An 18,560-nucleotide genomic window follows, 5' to 3' on the forward strand; every position below is an offset into this window, starting at 1 on the left:
ATGAGATGAGGAAAATAAAAGGAAAGGGAGTCCAGAGAAACAAATGTGGAGGTCATGTGCTGAGTACTGAAAACCCAAAGAGACTTGAAACCCAGGTCCTACGGGCACATGCATTAACTTAAAAACAACAGGATTGCCCAAGCTGGTTTGGTTCAGTGGATAGAGCGTCAGCCTGCAGAACAAAGGATCCCGGGTTCAATTCTGGTCAAAGGGCACGTACCTTAGTTCCAGACTCCTCCCTGGCCTAGGCCGAGGCCCTGGTTGGGGCTCAAGCAGGAGGCAACCAATCAATGTTTCTCTCACATTGACATTTCTCTCTGTCTTTCCCTCTCTCTTCTACTCCCCTTAAAAATCAATGGAAAAAAATCCTCAGATGAGGATTAACAAACAAACAAAAAACAAACAGGATAGTCTCCAGGAAAATTGAGTTTCGGCAATATCTAGGAGGAATAAGCTTTACTCATTCTTTATACCTGGAACTCCCTAGATTGAAAAAGGGAGCCCACGAACAGACACCAGTGTGTTCGTCCTGAAACTTGTCCAGTAAGACGTCTACGTTCCATTACCCACCAATGAGCATCGCCATCTTCCCTGATTGCCTGCCATTCACCAAAATGAGCAAACACTGACTCCCTCAGGATGTGGAGGTGGAAGGAGCCAATAGCGTCATCATCACTCAGAATGATGTTGACACTGTTTTCAACATTTAACATATGTTTTCAGGCAGATACATTGGTTGAGAGAAATATATGATGCATAACAGTGTGAGCCTGAAGCCAGATGACCAGGTTTAAGTCCTAGCTCTGCCACTTGGAAGCTGTGTGACTTTGGGCCAAGTTACTTCATCCTGTATCTCCATTTCCTCATCTATAAAATAGGAATACTATTTCTTACTTCATAGGGTGTGGCGAGAATTAAATGAGTTAAAACCCTGGAAGTGCCTATACCAAATGATTAGTATATAGTAAGTGTTCAATAAATATTAGTTCTCACCCCAACCCTTCCCCCTCACACACATGGTGTTTTGTTTTGTTTTCTTTTCTTTTGTTTTGTGTTCTGGCAGCCTGGAGTCTGTACAGCTGACTACTCTCTTGCACATGGGGATGTACTTACTTCTCTCGGCCAATCAAGGTAAACCCGCTTCCCTGGTTAGTGACTGATTAAGGAGCACGCAGATGGTACAATTCTGAGACACTGGCCGATTTTCTTGGGTAGTGGTGATATTCAGGAAAGGTTTATTCCCAAAGGATGTGCATTGAAAGAAAATGTTTCTTTTCTTCTTATAATGATGCTATTCCTGCACGTACACCTGCCTGTAACAGCAGAGCCATCTTGGCACTGGGAAGGGAGCTGAAAGACAGAAATGTAATCACATTGTTGAGTGGAAGAATTAACCAATCCTGAAGTTCCTACCTCTGGACTTGTGTAAAATAACGTAGTTACTTTATTGCTTAAGTCGTTTTGAGTAGGGTTTTGTTATTGTACTTGAAAACAGCCTAACTGATTGATATTTCTTGAGCATCTAGTTATGTGTGAGACATTTTATAGGAAACACACTGTGTGTAACCCTAAACATGATCATAATAAGTTTTTCAGCTCCTTGCGGGAGATAGGCCATGAAGAGAAAACTAGTAACTACCAAGCAGTAGATATTAAGTGCTTGGGTTTTGGTGGTCTGAGAAAGCAACACAAGAGTTCATACATGAAGAGAAAGCTCAAAGAATAAGGAAAACATCTATGAGCAGGAGGAGAAGGAACATTCTAGGTCAGTGGCTGGCAAACTGCGGCTTGTGAGCCACATGCGGCTCTCTGGTCCCTTGAGTGTGGCTCTTTCACAAAATACCACGTGAGGGCGCACGTGTACAGTGTGATTGAAACTTCGTGGCTCATGCACAGAAGTCGGTATTTTGTGGAAGAGCCACACACTCAAGGGGCCAAAGAGCCGCATGTGGCTCGCGAGCCGCAGTTTGCTGACCACTGTTCTAGGTAGTATACACAAATGTAAGGGAGATTGTATTAGTTTGTTAGGGTTGGGGGCTTAAATAACAGGAAGTTATTCTCACACTTCCCGGGGGTAGAAGTCCAAGGTCAAGGAGTCGCAGCAGAGTTGATTTCATTCTAAGGTCTCTCTCCCTGGTTTGCAGATGGCTACCTATTCACTGTGTCCTCACAGAGTCTTCTATCCTTGCAGGTGCATCCCTGAGGTCCTTTTGTGTGACTAGGTTTCTTCATATACGGACAACAGTCATATTGAATTAGGCGCAGCCTTATTCTAACTTAATCACCCCTTTAAAGGCTCTATCTCTAAATACAGTCACATTTTGAGGAGCTGGGGATTAGAACTTCAATATATGAATTAAAATGTATATATTATATATATACACAGGCTGGGCTCAACATATGACTTTTGAGGGGAAACAATTCATCCCATAACAGGGATGAAAAAAGTTTACGAGTGAGTCAAAGTTAAAGATGATTGGGACATGAAGCTGGAAGGTTATATAGGATCACAGAGTAGGAGGCCTTGAATTGGACCTAGATTTTCTCCTTGAAACAGCAGGGAAGTAAAATAGATCTTTAAGAAGAATTTGGCACAGTGTGCCACAGGTTTTCATAAGGAAAAATGGGGGTGGGTTAGGATTGCTGATGCACATTGTCTAAACATGCACTGATAAAGGACTGAAACCAGGAGGGGAAGTGGAAGGGACTGAATGAAAGAAACTGAGGAGAAAGGGACAAGACGTATGCTTGGACATCAGCCACCAGGCCAGTGGAAGCCTGTACTATAGTAATTCAATCCTTAAAAGGAAGTTTTATTTTGTAATTTTTGTAACAGGATTGTAACATTGAGGTTCCAGCTTTCTAACACCGAGGACTACCTTACGAAGTGATAGTAAGGAATAGGCTTCCTTGTTGAGTAAGGAGTATCTGGAGGTGTTCAAGAAGTGAGTTTTATGGAAAGGATTTAAGTATCAGGCAGAAGACAGGATTTTTAGATATTCCCAGAAGTCCCTTATAAGGCTCAGGGTCAGAAGCTCGAGGGCTTCATTTAGGACCCAGAATAGGCAAAACATCTAGCAAATTCCCAAATTGCCCTGTCTTCTCTCCTGCATGATCTGGGTTCAGGTAGCTCTCGTAACTGAACCCTAATGGGAGTAGACCTTTTTGCTGTTCAGTTTGGGCAATACTCAGTGTGCCTCAGGGCACTAGGTGTTATGTCAGTTTCCAGTTGGTATATAAAATTTTAAAGGGGGCTTAGAAAATTAAGTGTAAAAATTTGATCACTAAAATGAAAACTTAGAATTGCAAGATTTCTTGTAGTATAAATTTAGAATGTATAACTTATGTAAATTATAATCACTAAATAAAATACCTGCTTTTAAAGTTGTTCTTAAAAATATATTTTTAAATTACAAAAGAAATGTGGTGTGTGTTTTTTAAGTTGAAAGTAAACTACAAAAGAATGCTTTCACCAGGGATTAAGAAGCACAAATTGGCAATTATAAAATAGTCGTGGGGATGTAAAATACAGCACAGGGAATACAGTCAATAATATTGTAATAATTATGTATGGTGCCAGGATGTACCAGACTTATGGGGTGATCACTTTGTAAGTTATATAAATGTCTAATCACTATGTTGTACACCTAAAACTAATATTGAATGCCAACTGTAACTGAAAAATAAAATTACAAAAATATCCTTAGGGACCATCATTGCATAGTTTTATTTGCAGCATTCCAGACCTTTTACTCAACATACTCTATCCCCCTACACATTTATACATACAAATACACATTTCATAGCTTATAAAGTACATATACCATACATAATATAAGTATATGTATACTAGAGTCCCCAATGCATGAAATTCGTGCAAGAGTAGGCCTTCCTTCCCCCGGCTGCTGGCACTGACTTCCCTCTGGCATCTGGGACCTGGGCTTCCCTCACAACCCCGGCTTTGTCCAGAAGGTGGTCTGGAAGGTCGTCCGGTCGGACGTCCAGTCTAATTAGTATATTACACTTTTATTATTATAGATTTATATGGTTATTTTTATACATGCATTCAAAGGCATATAATTTTTATTCATTTAAAACCAGTATTTGTTTTAAACATTTCCTAACAATTTGCATCTTTCATTTACTTATATGTACAAGTTCCATGTTAGTACATGTATTCCCAAAGGACCCATGTTTTAAATAATAAAAGCCAAATAGACCACATCATGTAGACTATTCAAGTATTAGAAAAATAGAATATTCTAAGAAAATTAATTTGGAACTAGAGGCATGATGCACAACACTTATGCACTAGGGGTCGGGGGGAGGTCCCTCAGCCCGGCCTGTGCCCTCTCGCAGTCCAGGACCTCTCGAGGGATGTCCACCTGCTGGCTTAGGCCTGCTCTCCGCAGGCAGTCAGACATCCCTGAGGGGTCCTTAGTGCTGCCTCGGAGGTGGGAAAGGCTCCTGCCACCACCGCTGCGCTTGCCAGCCTTGAGCCCAGCTTCTGGCTGAGTGGCGCTCCCCCTGTGGGAGTTCACTGACCACCACGGGGCAGCTCCTGTGTTGACCTGGTGGTTAGTGTGTGTCATAGCGACCAGTCATTCTGCTGTTTGGTCGATTTGCATATTAGCCTTTTATTATATAGAATAATGAAACTCTTTTCAGTTCGCAAACATTATAATTTGAAGGGTTATTCTATCCTGAACATTTTCAATGGACTCTCAAAGGAAGAAAAATAAAATGATTTATGTCTTTATACTTTTATTAATAGGTAAATCTTCCAGGTACTTTTTTTTTCAGAAACTTAAAATTTCTATCTGAATAGAAAGAACACACATATAGAACCCATTCAAAATTTGCCAAAGGGTCCATGTAGTTAAAAACTCTTTCTTTCCCCTTAGATCCCGAGCCCCCATAACTTTTCTCCTCACAGGTAACTGTTAATGATATTTAAAATTCTATACACTTAAAATAAGAAATATAAAAACAACACCATCATATCTCCTCTCCACCTCCCCTCAAAATTCTAGCACTACTAGAGTAATTTTAATTGTAATTAAGAAGTTTATTTGGGAGTCTGGGATGATGATGAATAAATGAAGAATAATATGGTTATCAAAGGATTAGACATACCCTTGAGAAAACTTATAATGCTCTTGAATAAATCGATTTAAAAAAACCTTCATGAAAATGTAGCAAAAGTCAAAGATGAAATAATAAATAAAATAATCAGCCCCAAATCAACACTTGATTCATGTTTTTGTTCTCAGACTCAGCACAGTTACAATTCTATCTACGCTAAATTTTACAAAACTTAGAGTAAATCTCTTTAATAATTTCAAATTTTTATTTCAAGATAAATTTCAAAGTAAATAGGTAAAGGTATTGGGACTTGACTTCTTATTTGAAGTAGATTCACTTTAGCCAGGCCTTTTTTTTTGACCAATGACCACTCTTGCTTGTATCCTTACTTCCCTTAAGGAATAACTGTTATTTATACAAAGGCAGAGGTGTTGATCAAAAGATTCGTTTTAAAGTTATGTTGGTAAAAAGAAAGCCAGAGAGTCAATATGGTTTACTTCAAAAATGCCTTTATTTGAATTGTTGAACAAAAATAGACCCAGAGACACAGAAACATGAACAGACTGTTGAACCTCAGAGGGAAGGCAGGGGAGGGTAGATGGGAAGAGATCAACCAATAAACTTGTACGCATATATGCATAACCTATGGGCACAGACAATGGGGTGGTGAGGGCCTGGGGGTGGGGGGACAGGAGCGGGTTAGAAGAGGTTAATGGGGGATCAAGGGGACCTATGTAATACTTTCAACAATAAAGATTTTTTAAAATGCCTTTATTTAAATGGTAAAAATGTATTAATCTTACTTCAGTAGTTGAAGTTATGTTTTTTCTTACAACAGTAAACACACATCTTAAGTGTGTATTAAAATAGGCCCACCAGACCACAAAGATGAAATATGAACGTTAGTTAATAATATGAACAAATACCTAATACATTATTAAGAAAACAAGGCTTTAGAATGTTAGCTCTTCACACTCCACATAGAACTTCCAATGCTGATCCATTATATGGCACGGGAGATACTCTTGATCGCTGATTAATAGTATTTCATTTATTTGTAGATAATGTGGGATGCTTTGCATTGACTCGCTGGAAATTCCTGTTTAAATAAGTGTCAACAAATTAAAATCTGCCTTTTAAAAATAAGATTTAAATTTATTGCAAATCCTAGACCCTCGTCAAGTCTATGAGCACACATAATAGACTTTCTGACCACATCACTCTTCACCCCATTTTCTATGCCCAAGATAAGCTGTAAATCAGCATTGGCTGATCTTGGGGAAAGAAGCCTGTTTGCAGTCTAAGAGTCATTCATCCTAAAACTGGCTTCTTCATCCTCACTGACAGTCTCAGAAAGTCCTTTCTCAGAGGGCTATATGAGCTCTATATAATTCAGCAAATTGAATCTTAGTCCACAGACAGCACCAATATGGGTGTGACCTTTGCCAGGCAATTTCAGTTAGACAGACCATGTAGTCCAAGAGCTCTGTTTGTAATTCTAAGCAATGCCCAAGTGTTTTCATAATTACACACCTGTGTGGGCATTGGGTTCTTGTGATGCCCAGTGGCCATTAATCCATCTAATGCTGACCCCACTCTAATTTGCTTCTGAAGAATCATCCCTTTCCCTTCACCTGACCATGTGCTTCTAGTGGAATTTATTTAGATCTAAGCCAACCAGTGAATAGGCATTGACTTAAGGATGAAAACATGACCCATTCAGAGTGAAGTGAGATGCAAGAGATCTTTGTTGGTTCTTCTGGGAAATAGTTCCATCTTCTTCCCCTCTGAACTTGAATCTGGAAGTATGTAACTCTGGGATAATGAGAGGAGACTGTTAGGATGGAGCTGAGAAACGAAAAGCAGAGAAACTGGTGCTAGTCATGCTGTTTGAAGCCTGGCTTAAGCTGAAGACCTCTTCCTGGACTTTCATATACATGAGTCCATAAAATTCCTTTTTTCAGAGGAAGAGGGTTAAGTGAATTTAATTTGGGTTTTAAACTGTCACAACACAAAGAATTTTAACTTTTTTTACACATGGCCCGTATCTAAAACATAATAATTCCTTTATAGCAGCCTTGTTTTGTAGACTTTCTGAAACAAGGCATTCCACAAAGGTTGGGGGTGAGGGGAATTCTTCTTTCAAAAAACCCCACAGCTTTAAATATTACTTAAATTCCTTAAGGTTAGCTTAGCTTCATCAGATGAAGAATAGGTCTTTTGCACAAAAAAACCTGTCTTTCCAGAGTGGCCTTTCCCCAAAAGCCACAGACCTAAATAAAGGGCCTAGTGTGAGAGGGCCAGGAGCACCTGATGACCTTCACCTTATCTGTAACAAGAAGTCATCACCATGGTGTTCACACAGAGATCCCAAACACTGAAGTTTTGCTTCCATTCTGGCCCTGACAGTCACAGTAAGAGTAGGAAGTTAAAAAAAGGAATAAAGCAGCATAATTCAAATATTGCATATAAAATGTTTAAATTGAATATTTTTTAATAGGAGATGATTTTATTTGGGGTACATTAGTAATTGTCACCATTCCATGGAAAGACCCTAGAAAAACTAAGCTGTTGTGATCTGCAGAAACAGGAACTGACAAGTGAAACACTGTGATACCAGGAACATGCACACACGTATAGACTGAAGCAGCCTGGCAATACCTGCTGTTTCTTTCTTCCAGTCCTCACTTTGGGGAGGATTAAGTGGAGCAGTGCTTGGATTCCTAGTTCTGCTTAAGGACCAGATTCGCCTGCCTCTAGAGCCTGAAGGAAGCTCTATCACTGAAAGAATTCTTGTGAATGAGAAATGAGAATCCTGAGAAGTAGTAATTAAATCCCTTCATTGGTCAAGTAATTATCATCTTCTTTGCAATGATAACCATGATCATCTACTTGCAGATTTGCAACAAATAATTTTTTCATCGGGAGCTGTGAAGACAACCAATCTACCACACTGAAGTGCAGAAGTTCTTCCCACGTTCATTTTCACTTGAGGTAGATTCCCTAGGCAAAATGCCTCTGAGATCTGCAAACAAAATTTCTAGACAGTTGCATATTCAGCAGCCCAATGACTAGGAAAATAACCACTGATGTGGACATTTGGTTCTTTCTTGTCCCTCATCTCCAACAAGAACTGCAGAGCTAAGAAACCATTCTACTCCCTCTATTCATAGCAGCACAATTTACAAATGCTAAAATCTGGGAACAGCCCAAGTGCCCATCAGTGGGTGAGTGGATAAAAAAGTTGTGGTACATTTATACCATGGAATACTATGCAGCAGTAAAGAAGAAGGATCTCTTGCCCTTTGAGACAGCATGGAGGGACCTGGAGAGTATTATGCTGAGCAAAATAAGCCAGTCAGAAAAAGACAAGTATCACATGATCTCACTCATATGTGGAATCTAAAGAACAAAATAAACTGATGAACAAAATAGATCCAGAAACATGGAAACATAGAACATACTGCCCAATCTCAGAGGGAAGGGCGTTGGGGGTGGGGGAAGGGGCATGGGTAGGAAGAGATTAACCAAAAAATGTATATGCATAACTCATGGACACAGACAATAGGGTGGTAAAGGCCTGGGGGTAGGGGCAGGGGCAGGGTGGAGGGGTTCAATGGGGAAAAGAGGGGGACATCTGTAATACTTCCAACAATAAAGATAAGTTTAAAAAATTAATTAATTAAAACAAACATAAAACCAGTATGAAAAACATGATGAAAATAATGGACAAGAATTAAGAGTTGTAAATAGGAGCTGAACACTCTGCTGTTATCAAACACCCATCTTCCTCAGGTGTTTACGGTTTAAGAAGTTCTTAACCACATAAAACAGAAGCACCTGTGGATGTCTGTGCTCTATTACTTATACTTTTACAGAGAAATGAAGCACAACAACAGCACCAAAATGATGAAAACTCTTTAAAGTCACTTATTTACAACAGATTATCAGCAAGTCAAGGACCATTTTTATGGTTTTAAGTGCCCCTGATGGAAAAATTCTTTGTCACAAAGCTAGAAGTAGATGTTCATGGTTATCATTGCAAAAAGAGTCTATTTTTTCCTGAAAAAGCATGTTCTATTTTCAAATGAACAAATGATGTTGAGCCCCCATGAAAGAGTTAGCACTTTTCTAACTTGCCATGTCTTTGGATTTTTGTAAGGTACCACAAAAATAAGTACAAAAGAATCCTAAATCAAGAAGGTTCAAATAAAACTCTAACAGCAGCCTACAGAATGTCAGCAGGGACCTGCCTGTAGATTCCTAGTCCCAGATCAAGGTAGTAAGAAGTGGGTTCTGGCACTTCCACTGTTCTCAAATTAGCATTAATATTTTAAAAAATATCTAAAGGAAAGATAGTTCAGAATTTAGTAACAAGAAACTGTTTACATTGCCAGCAATAGAAACAGCAGTTGAGAAACCATTTTTTTTAATTTCATGCTCACTTAGCAGGGAACTGTGGTCCCTCTGAGGAAGGAGATGCATGGCTGGGGGTGGAAATGCATGCCATTTGTTAGGACGCACTACCCACGGCCTATCCTGTTTGGACATGTTTTCTGAAATATATTGTTATAAAATTTGCCCCATAGCTTGAAGCAAACGCCCTGCACCTGCAGAAGATAAGATACACTCCCCAGCTGACTCAGGCGCTCCCCTTTGCCTGAGTTGTGCTATCTCCCAAGGACATCCTGTTGTTCAGGCAGCTACCCAGCTGGCTGGTGCAACCCTGACCCAGTCCATATATAAGAGAACATAAACACTCCCTCGGTGCTGATGATGGGGAATATAAGACATTTTGGGAGGGCTAGCAATCTGAATCTGTGCCAGTACCCTAATGAACATCCTTGATAGCCTACATTAAGTCACTGCCCCTTTCTCCACAATCTGGTCTAGCAAGACCTGTTTTCCTAATTACTCACAATTTACAGAAGGGCCATAAACAAAGAATGTAACAGCTTAGCTCCAGGGGAGGTCTCTGACACCACCCAGACCAGTCATTCAGATACAGTCTAAGTTCCCCATCTAACTGACCCAGGAAGAGCTCTGGAAGCCCACCACAAAAGCCTGGTAGTTAGGAAACAGATAGAAAACAAACAAACCGAAGGGTATAAAGGGAAACCTTCCTCCATATTCACTCACTCAGGATTGGAGAACTGACCCCCTGGGTCACTATTCTAGTACATCTGAAAATAAATGGGTTTATCCTGGATCTCCGAGTACTCCCAGTGTATTTTTCGGTCGCCTGGTAAATTCTGTAACACTGACACTGACACAATAGTCTCAGCCCGCTGTGAGAGAATATAATAAAATTTCTTAAATTCTCACGCCTCTTGGCCTGGCTCCTGTTGGCATGTACCTATCACATAGCACTAGAAAATCTGAAGAACAGATAACCTTTGTGTATAAAGAAGACCTATAGTTCTGCTTTGAGATTAGAATCTAGGAGAAGAAAGAGTTTACTTGGCTTTCAAGAGAGAGAGAGAGAGAGAGAGAGAGAGAGTTTGTTGCTCAGAATCAGAACCAGGAGAAAGCTGCTGGCCGAGAGGAGGGAGAGGAGAGGAGAGAGAGAGAGAGAGAGAGAGAGAGAGAGAGAGAGAAGAGAGAGAGAGAGAAGTGCCTGTGAGCACTAGAGCAGGTGTACTTTTGAATCAAAATAAAGGACTGAATGTATCAAGTTTTCCAATTATTATCTGCATAAGAAATTAGATACTACTGGTCATTCAAAGTAATAGGTTTAGAGTAATAGGTCAGGCTGACTGCATAAGAATCACTTTTTAAAATTCAGGTTCCTGGACCCTATGCCAGGAACCTGAGCTAGATAGATCTGCAGTCAGGGTTAGGAATCAAATACCATAAATTACTACACAAACTCCTTTTCGTTTCTTAAGGCTTTTAATTTCACCACAATTGCTGCTTCTCCCAAATGATAAAAAGCACTTTTGAAGCTGTCTTCAGAAAATTAGGGGAAATGCATCCTATTCTGAAGCCAGTTTTGGAGACAAAGGAGGACCCTCAGAAGTTAGGGTGGATTAGGTATCAAGTTAGGAGAGGAAATTACTTTGAATTATTGGGGTTTGTTGTAAGGAAGGGAAAATCCCTACAGCACCCTGGTTAGGGGCGTGGTGATAGTAATCCCCGTTTGGTTCATGACTGGTTATCTCAGTATTATTATCTTCTGATTTTTACCTCTTCTCAGTCTACTCAGTGATGGAGAACCTTTTGAGCTCGGCGTGTCAGCATTTTGAAAAACCCTAACTTAACTCTGGTGCCATGTCACATATAGAAATTTTTTGCTATTTGCAACCATAATAAAACAAAGACTTATATTTTTGATATTTATTTTATATATTTAAATGCCATTTAACAAAGAAAAATCAACCAAAAAAATGAGTTCACATGTCACCTCTGACACGCGTGTCATAGGTTCACCATCACTGGTCTACATTATCCCCAACTAGTCTGGGCAAGGACAGGGAGAAAAAAGAGGGAATACTACAGCAGAGAAGGGTAACTTAACATTAGTTAAGTTTTCCAAAAATGTGTGCTGCCACTTTAAGATCATTTCAAAATCTGCAGCTAATTGGCTAAGACTACATTCTTTTCAGTTTTCTCAGGCTAAGGTTTATTTCATCAGATAAATCGTATTTGTTTACACTAATAAGCAAAGATTTATTTTAGTATATTTTTAGAAAATATGAAAAACTAACCAAATAATGACATTAAAAAAAATCTACCCCAAGTAGAGAGAAAGAAATTGTGAGCAGAGGGTATAATTTCCTTAATTATCCTAGAATCATCTGTGGTTAAAAATGAAGTGCTATAAACAAACAGAAAACAGCAAGTGTTGGTGAGGGCATGGAGAAATTGGGAGCCTTGTGCATTGCAGTTGGGAATGTAACATGGTTCCGCTGCTGTAGAAAACAGTGTGGCTGTTCCACAAAAAGATATAGCATGGCTCAGTAGCTAGAGTGTCGGCCCGCCCCTGTCAGGACATGTGCCTGGGTTGCAGGTTCTATCCCCACCCCAATCCAGGCGTGTGCAGGAGGCAACCAATGGATATGTCTCTCACGTTGATGTTTCTCTCTCTCTCTCCTCTCCCTCTTTCTCTCTCTCTCTCCTCCCCCTACCACTTCCACTCTCTCTATGATACATTCAGAATAGGCAAATCCACATAGACAGAAAGCATACTGGTAGACCCCAGGGATGGGGGACTGGAGAACGGGGAGTAACTGCTGCATGGTATGGGGTTTCTTTTTGGGGTAATGAAAGTGTTGGAACTACACAGAGGTGGTGACTGTACAACACTGTGTATGTACTAAATGCACTGTGTATGACTTGTTCATTTAAAAATGGTCATTTGAATGTTATGTGAATTTCACCCAAAAGAAAAAGAAGACAAAAATAAAAAAGAAGAATGCTTTCCCAGTAGGTTTGTGTGTGTTGTTCCCATAACTAAGAAATGGGTGTGGGTCTGCACATACCTGGAAGACAAGTTTGATGTTGCTGAGGTACCAAGTTTGGTTCTGGAGGTATGGGTACTTCTTCAGAAACACACTTTAAAAGCTCCTTCCCCAGATATGTTACCTGTATATAATTAAGCACAGAATTTAAAAACTATATAATAAAAGGCTAATATGCAAATAGAGCGAATGGTGTAACAACTGGAACCGAAACAACTGAACAACCGGTCACTATGATGTGTGCTGACCACCAGGGGGGCACACATGGCGGAACATGGCGGGCATTACCTGAGGCAGGATGGTGGAGCAGGTGAGCAGGGGAGCCAGACCAAGGTGGGGTGCCGGCTGTTGTCACTGGGGCAAGCCTCTGGTGGTTACTGAAAATTGTTTGCTCCCATGTGCCATGGTCCCGCCCGGCACTCACACCTACTGCTGGTGCTGGCCTCGCTCACACCCGCTGCTGGTGCCCAGTGCCAGCCCCAATCCCTTGGCGCCATCAGCGGGTGAGAGTGGTGGCTGCTGGCCCTGATGGCCCCGATGGTGGTTACTGAAAATTGTTTGCTCCCATGTGCCATGGTCCCGCCCGGCACTCACACCTACTGCTGGTGCTGGCCCTGCTCACGCCTGCAGCTGGCACCAGAGTTGCCATTTGCACCCGGTGCCGGTGCTCAGTGTCAGTTCCAATCACTTGGTGCCATCAGTGGGTGCAAGCGGCGGCTGATGGCCCTAATCGCCCCTGAGGGCTTCTCCACCTCCCCCTGCTCCTGAGGGGTGGTCGAGGCATCAGCCTCTGCTCAAACCCACTGATGGCGCTGGCCCCACTTGCACCCGCTGCTGGCACTGGCCCCAATCGCTCCACGCCATCAGCAGGTGTGAGCGGGGCCAGCGCTGTCAGCACATGGGAGCAGCAGTGACAGGAGCGGGGCTACTGGCAGACAGGGGACAAGGGGCTGTGGCAGGAGGGGCTGGGCAGGGGCGTGGAGGATGGGCCGAGACTTGCCCCTGTGCCTGTGGCACCTCACGGCCCACAGTTCCTTTCAACATGCATGAATTAATGCACTGAGCCCCTAGTACATTTTATAAGGAGCAAATTGTAACTTTGGTAAAGTATTGACTGTTATATATTATGAATCGGTAAACTGCAGCCCACAACCAAATTCAAGCTGCCACCTTATTTATGTAAATAAAGTTTTATTAGAGCACATGATACCCATTTGTTCACTTAACATCCATGGCTGCTTTTGTGCTACAACAGGATCAAGTAGTTGCAACAGAAACTATATGCTCATGAAGGATAAAACATTTATTATCTGTTCCTTCACAGAAAATATTTGTTGACCCCTGTTGTATATGATTATTTCTCTTATTCATTCACTTATTTAACAACCATTTATTTGGCACTTGATACTTTAAAACTTTTTTTAAAAATTATGTTGTATTAATAAAGTTTAGCCACAAAAGTAATGGTACTTTTCAAGAAATCAGATACTTAACTGATTAGATTAACAACATTTGGGTCTATACATCCAAGTTTGTTTGTTTGTGAACTCAGCTATTGTTTATCACTCTGAAAGGTTAGAGCTTAGAAATATCTACAATGAATGGGCTGAGCTAGGACAAACTGGCAAACACCTACCAGAAATATTCTGGGCCAGACTGTCTTTGGGTCTTCCACTCTTAGTTCTAGGGCAGTCTGATAATATACCCCAGAAGCTAGGTTCACTGTAGCTAAACTTACATCGTCTTAACTTGAACACCACTTCCTCCAAGATGCCTTCCTATACCTTTAACTCAAGTAATGACCCTCCTCTAGGCTCCCATACCCTCTGTGCTCATATTTCTGTCAAGGCACCTATCACATTTAAATGAAATTATGGGTTAATGTATCTGTCTCCATTAAACTATAAGCTCCTTGAAGACAGATTCTGTGTCATACTCTAGTACTTCACATTGTTCCTGGCAAAACTGGGGGGAGGAGGGGACTCTGAAGTCCAAGATCTTAAGCAAGATTCTTAAATTCTAAGTCTGTTTGTACATTTAGAAAATAAGCACCTTTGGCTTATTAAATTGTTGTGAGGATTACGAGATAACATGTGAAAATCATTTGGTATACTGTCTACCACATCTTCAATAAATGCTTGTTACTGAACAGAGTGAGGAGGACCTAGGGAATCTGGCAGGGTTAGGCACCCTTTGGGCTCAGTCCCATGACCAAAAGAAGCCTGGTAATGGAAATGAAACAGACCTGGCTATTCAGTGTGCTAACCCCTCCTCACTTGCATTGGAGAAGGGCAAGGCACCAAATGCCATCTGTCAGTTCTCCAAACAACCAAAATTAGAAACTGGATTTTGTTCATATTATGCCCTGACAATATACAATACACCTTATACACTCATCAATGTGGAGGCTCAGTATGTTTTCACTTATATCTCAGATTTAAAGTACATTTTTTATCATTGGTGCTAGGTACCCTATATATATAAAAGGCTAATATGCTAAGTGTCCTCCAACTGTCTGACCAATCGCTCCTGCTCCTGCCTCACCAAGAAACAAGTCCTTCAGGAAGCTGAGCCAAAGCCATGGCTTTTAAAGGTACCAGAAAGACACCCGTGGAACCATGGAACCAGAGGTGGCAATTCACCGAATTATAATTACTCTAACCAGCCACAATGTAAAACGGTTGGAGAAGCTGTATGCTGACTTGACCAGAGGTACAAAAAAAAGAATCTCAGAGTGAAAGGACCAATTCACATGCCTACCAAAACCCAGAGAATCACTACAAAAAAACCCCAGTGGGGAGGGTTCTAAAACTTGGGATCAGTTTCAGACAAGGATCTACAGTGACTTCATTGACCTGCACAGCTCTTCTGAGATTGTTAAACAGATTCCTTCCATCATACTGAGCCAGGAGTTGGAGGTTGCAGTCACCATTGCAGATGCTTAAATCAACTGTTTAAATAAATTATCAGTTGTTAACAGCAACAACAAATCCACTGAGTTTAAAATCTATTTTCCACAAGATAGAGTGATTTGTTGAACAAGGATAGTAATAAATAGATCTCTAAATGAGCAGGGACTAGGTCACTTCTGGAATCTGTCCATCTCACATTAGTACCTGTGCTCCAGTTGGCTAAAGCCACCCCATCCTAATGTCACAGTGCAACACACTGCTCATGTGTTTGTAGTGATGCTGGTGTAAACAAATCTACTGTCCTGCCAACAGTGTAAAAGTACAGCACATACAATTATGTACAGTACATACTACTTGATAATAATAAATGACTATGCTACTGGTTTGTGTATTTACTGTACTATCTTATATAATAAAAGCCTAATATGCTAAGTGTCCGGTTGGCCATTCAACCAATCAAAGCGCAATATGCTAATGATATGCTAAGGCTGCTCAACTGCTTGCTATGACGTGCATTGACCACCATAGGGTAGTTGACCGGTTGACCAGTCACTATGGTGTGCACTGACCACCATGGGGCAGACAGTGGACTGGTTGACCAGTTGCTATGACGTGCACTGACCACCAGAGGGGGAGATGCTCTGACTGGTAAGTTAGCTTGCTGCTGGGGTCCAGCCAATCGGGACTGAGCAAGACAGGCCGGACACGCCCTGGAGCCCTCCTGCTGTCCCTCCCCAGCTGGCCAACCCCCCTCCCACCTCAGTCCCCAAGTATGCACCAGTGGGGTCCCTCGACCTGGCCTGCACCCTCTTGCAATCTCGCCCCCCCTCCCCCGTCCCCAAGTGCATGAATTTCGTGCGCCGGGCTTCTAGTAGAAAAAGAATAAAGTACATCTGTCTATGACAAACTAATTCCTGGGTTAATCTCATTAGATGCAAATCTAGCTCATATGCCTGCCCTGACAGAGGCTGGGTTCATAGGGTCTTGGGCTACATAACCTCCAGCAATCTCAGCAACTTCACCGTCCAAAGCCCATTTTGATGAAGGGTGCCTGATGGGATGCAACGTTCCCTCAGATGAGGACAGGTAAGAGAGTTGTAGCTCAGGGCAAGGTATATTCTGTAAGTTGTTGTGTTCTTACTTTTCTAAAAGGTAGAGCTAAAAGGGTGCTTCACCCTGAGGCCACAGGTAGAGCAGAGATCCATTATTCCTCAGAAACCAGTCTATGCTGATGCCCTAATATCATATTTAGGAAAGATGTGGGGTGTGGGAAGTGTGCATGTAGGTGTTTGGGGTATATGGATAATTCAGGGAGCCACTATTCTGAAAATGTAGTGAATGAGCCAAGTGAAATGATCAATTAACTTTATTTTGGTTAGGTCTTTGAAAATAAAGTATGGTATCAACTGTCATTAATTGCAATAACAAATGTTTCTCTATACCTTATGTATTAACATGCATCAAGAAAAGAATATAAAACATAACCTGCCTTTGAATATTAAAGAAGTGTTCAAGAATTTGTTTCCCTCCTGGGACTGCATTTTATTTGAAAGTACCAGTCCATTTTTCACAGATCTTCAGGAAAAACAGTTATTAGTATTGACTAATGAGAATCTGTTCATGGATGATCAAATGACTACTGTAATTTCATTTCAAGTTTTAAGAAGCAAGTCTTAACAACTTTCACTACTCCAAGAGGATGAAAGAGAAAAGAAGAATTATTTTCCATCTTAGGGGGAGTAGAAAGGCAAAGTTCATTTCTTTAAGTTCGTTGCAAGCTAAAAATACATTTGGGCTAAGAATATTAAAATATTTCTAAGGAATTCAAAAGACAATACAGAAAAGAGTATCAAAGTGTAATTATAGTAACTTCTTTGGAAGAGCTGATCCTGGGGAAATGATGACAGATACCTTCCTCGCCTACTCACCATCCTGAAGCCTCTCTTTCCACTTCCCCCAGATACCCTATGCAATTAGAGGCAGAAGAGCAGCAGGCCTTTCACATTATTTATGCCTTTAGGATTCATACCTCAGATATTTGTATTTTAATCCTCACTGGAGGATATGTTTATTTAGAGCAGTAGTTCTCAACCTTCCTAATGCTGCGACCCTTTCATACAGTTCCTCATGTTGTGGTGACCCCCAACCATGAAATTATTTTAGTTGCTACTTCATAACTGTAATTTTGCTACTGTTATGAATCATAATGTAAATATCTGATATGCAGGATGTATTTTCATTGTTACAAATTGAACATAATTAAAGCATAATGATTAATCACAAAAACAATATGTAATTTTATATATGTGTTTTCCGATGGTCTTAGGCGACCCCTGTGAAAGGGTCGTTCAACCCCCAAAGGGGTCACGACCCACAGGTTGAGAACCACTGATTTAGAGAGAGGAAGGGAGAGAAGAAGAGAGCAAAATATCCATTGGTTGCGTGCTGTATGTGCCCAGACTGGGGATCGAATCTGCAATCTAGATATGTGCCCTGACTGGGAATCAAACCCGAGACCTTTTGGTGTATGTGACAATGCTTCAATCAACGGAGCCACACCTACCAGGGCTAGATATCTGTATTTTAAAGGGGCCCACATCTCTAACCATCTCCTCCTGAGTAGAAGCTGGACTCACAGGAGGTTTAAGTTATGACACATTGGGAGTATAATTAATGGACTGAATGAGACTATCTGTCCAGATAAACAATCTCCATCACTTTCTGTATTCCTACCCCAACTTCTCCATATCTTGATATTCCTAATCATAGGGTGTGAGAAATTTTTTTAGAAAGTGTGTAGGGTGACGGGGAAACCATAGAGAAAAGTCAATGCTATATTCAAAGGAGTACATTCATGAGGGTAGAATTCAGACAGGGAAGCGTCACGATGGGAAGTGTGTTTGCAAAAGAGATCTGTCAGTGCTCCTTGAGTCACTGCCCAAATGGCAGCTTACTTTTTATCTGCATAAGTCTCGTCCAGGGCTTGAACTGTCATTGCCATTCTTATGATGTTCATATTGCACCTGTATCACAGGAAGGCATTTTCCCTGTGAAGTGGGCATTTTTGCTGCACAAGAATACGTCTTTGCAGAAATTCATAAAG

The 18,560-nt window shown here is 41.1% G+C and overlaps 1 protein-coding gene and 1 pseudogene across 1 annotated transcript in view; one reads left to right on the forward strand and one right to left on the reverse strand.

Annotated features, from left to right (window-relative positions):
- Positions 1–5,804: 5,804 nt before the first annotated feature.
- Positions 5,805–18,560, reverse strand: part of ANKRD31 (ankyrin repeat domain 31) — a 124,236-nt gene continuing 111,480 nt past the window's right edge. The window contains exons 23-24 of the mRNA XM_015571672.1: positions 12,567–12,669; positions 5,805–6,184 (exon numbers count right to left, since the gene is read on the reverse strand). Of these exons, the coding sequence (XP_015427158.1) occupies positions 6,039–6,184; positions 12,567–12,669 (249 nt within the window). The 3' untranslated portion in view covers positions 5,805–6,038. The remainder of the gene's footprint in view (positions 6,185–12,566; positions 12,670–18,560) is intronic.
- LOC107184966 lies at positions 15,126–15,490 on the forward strand (annotated as a pseudogene).

Source organism: Myotis davidii, unplaced genomic scaffold (assembly GCF_000327345.1).
Source record: "Myotis davidii unplaced genomic scaffold, ASM32734v1 scaffold44, whole genome shotgun sequence".
NCBI classification, from domain to species: domain Eukaryota; kingdom Metazoa; phylum Chordata; class Mammalia; order Chiroptera; family Vespertilionidae; genus Myotis; species Myotis davidii.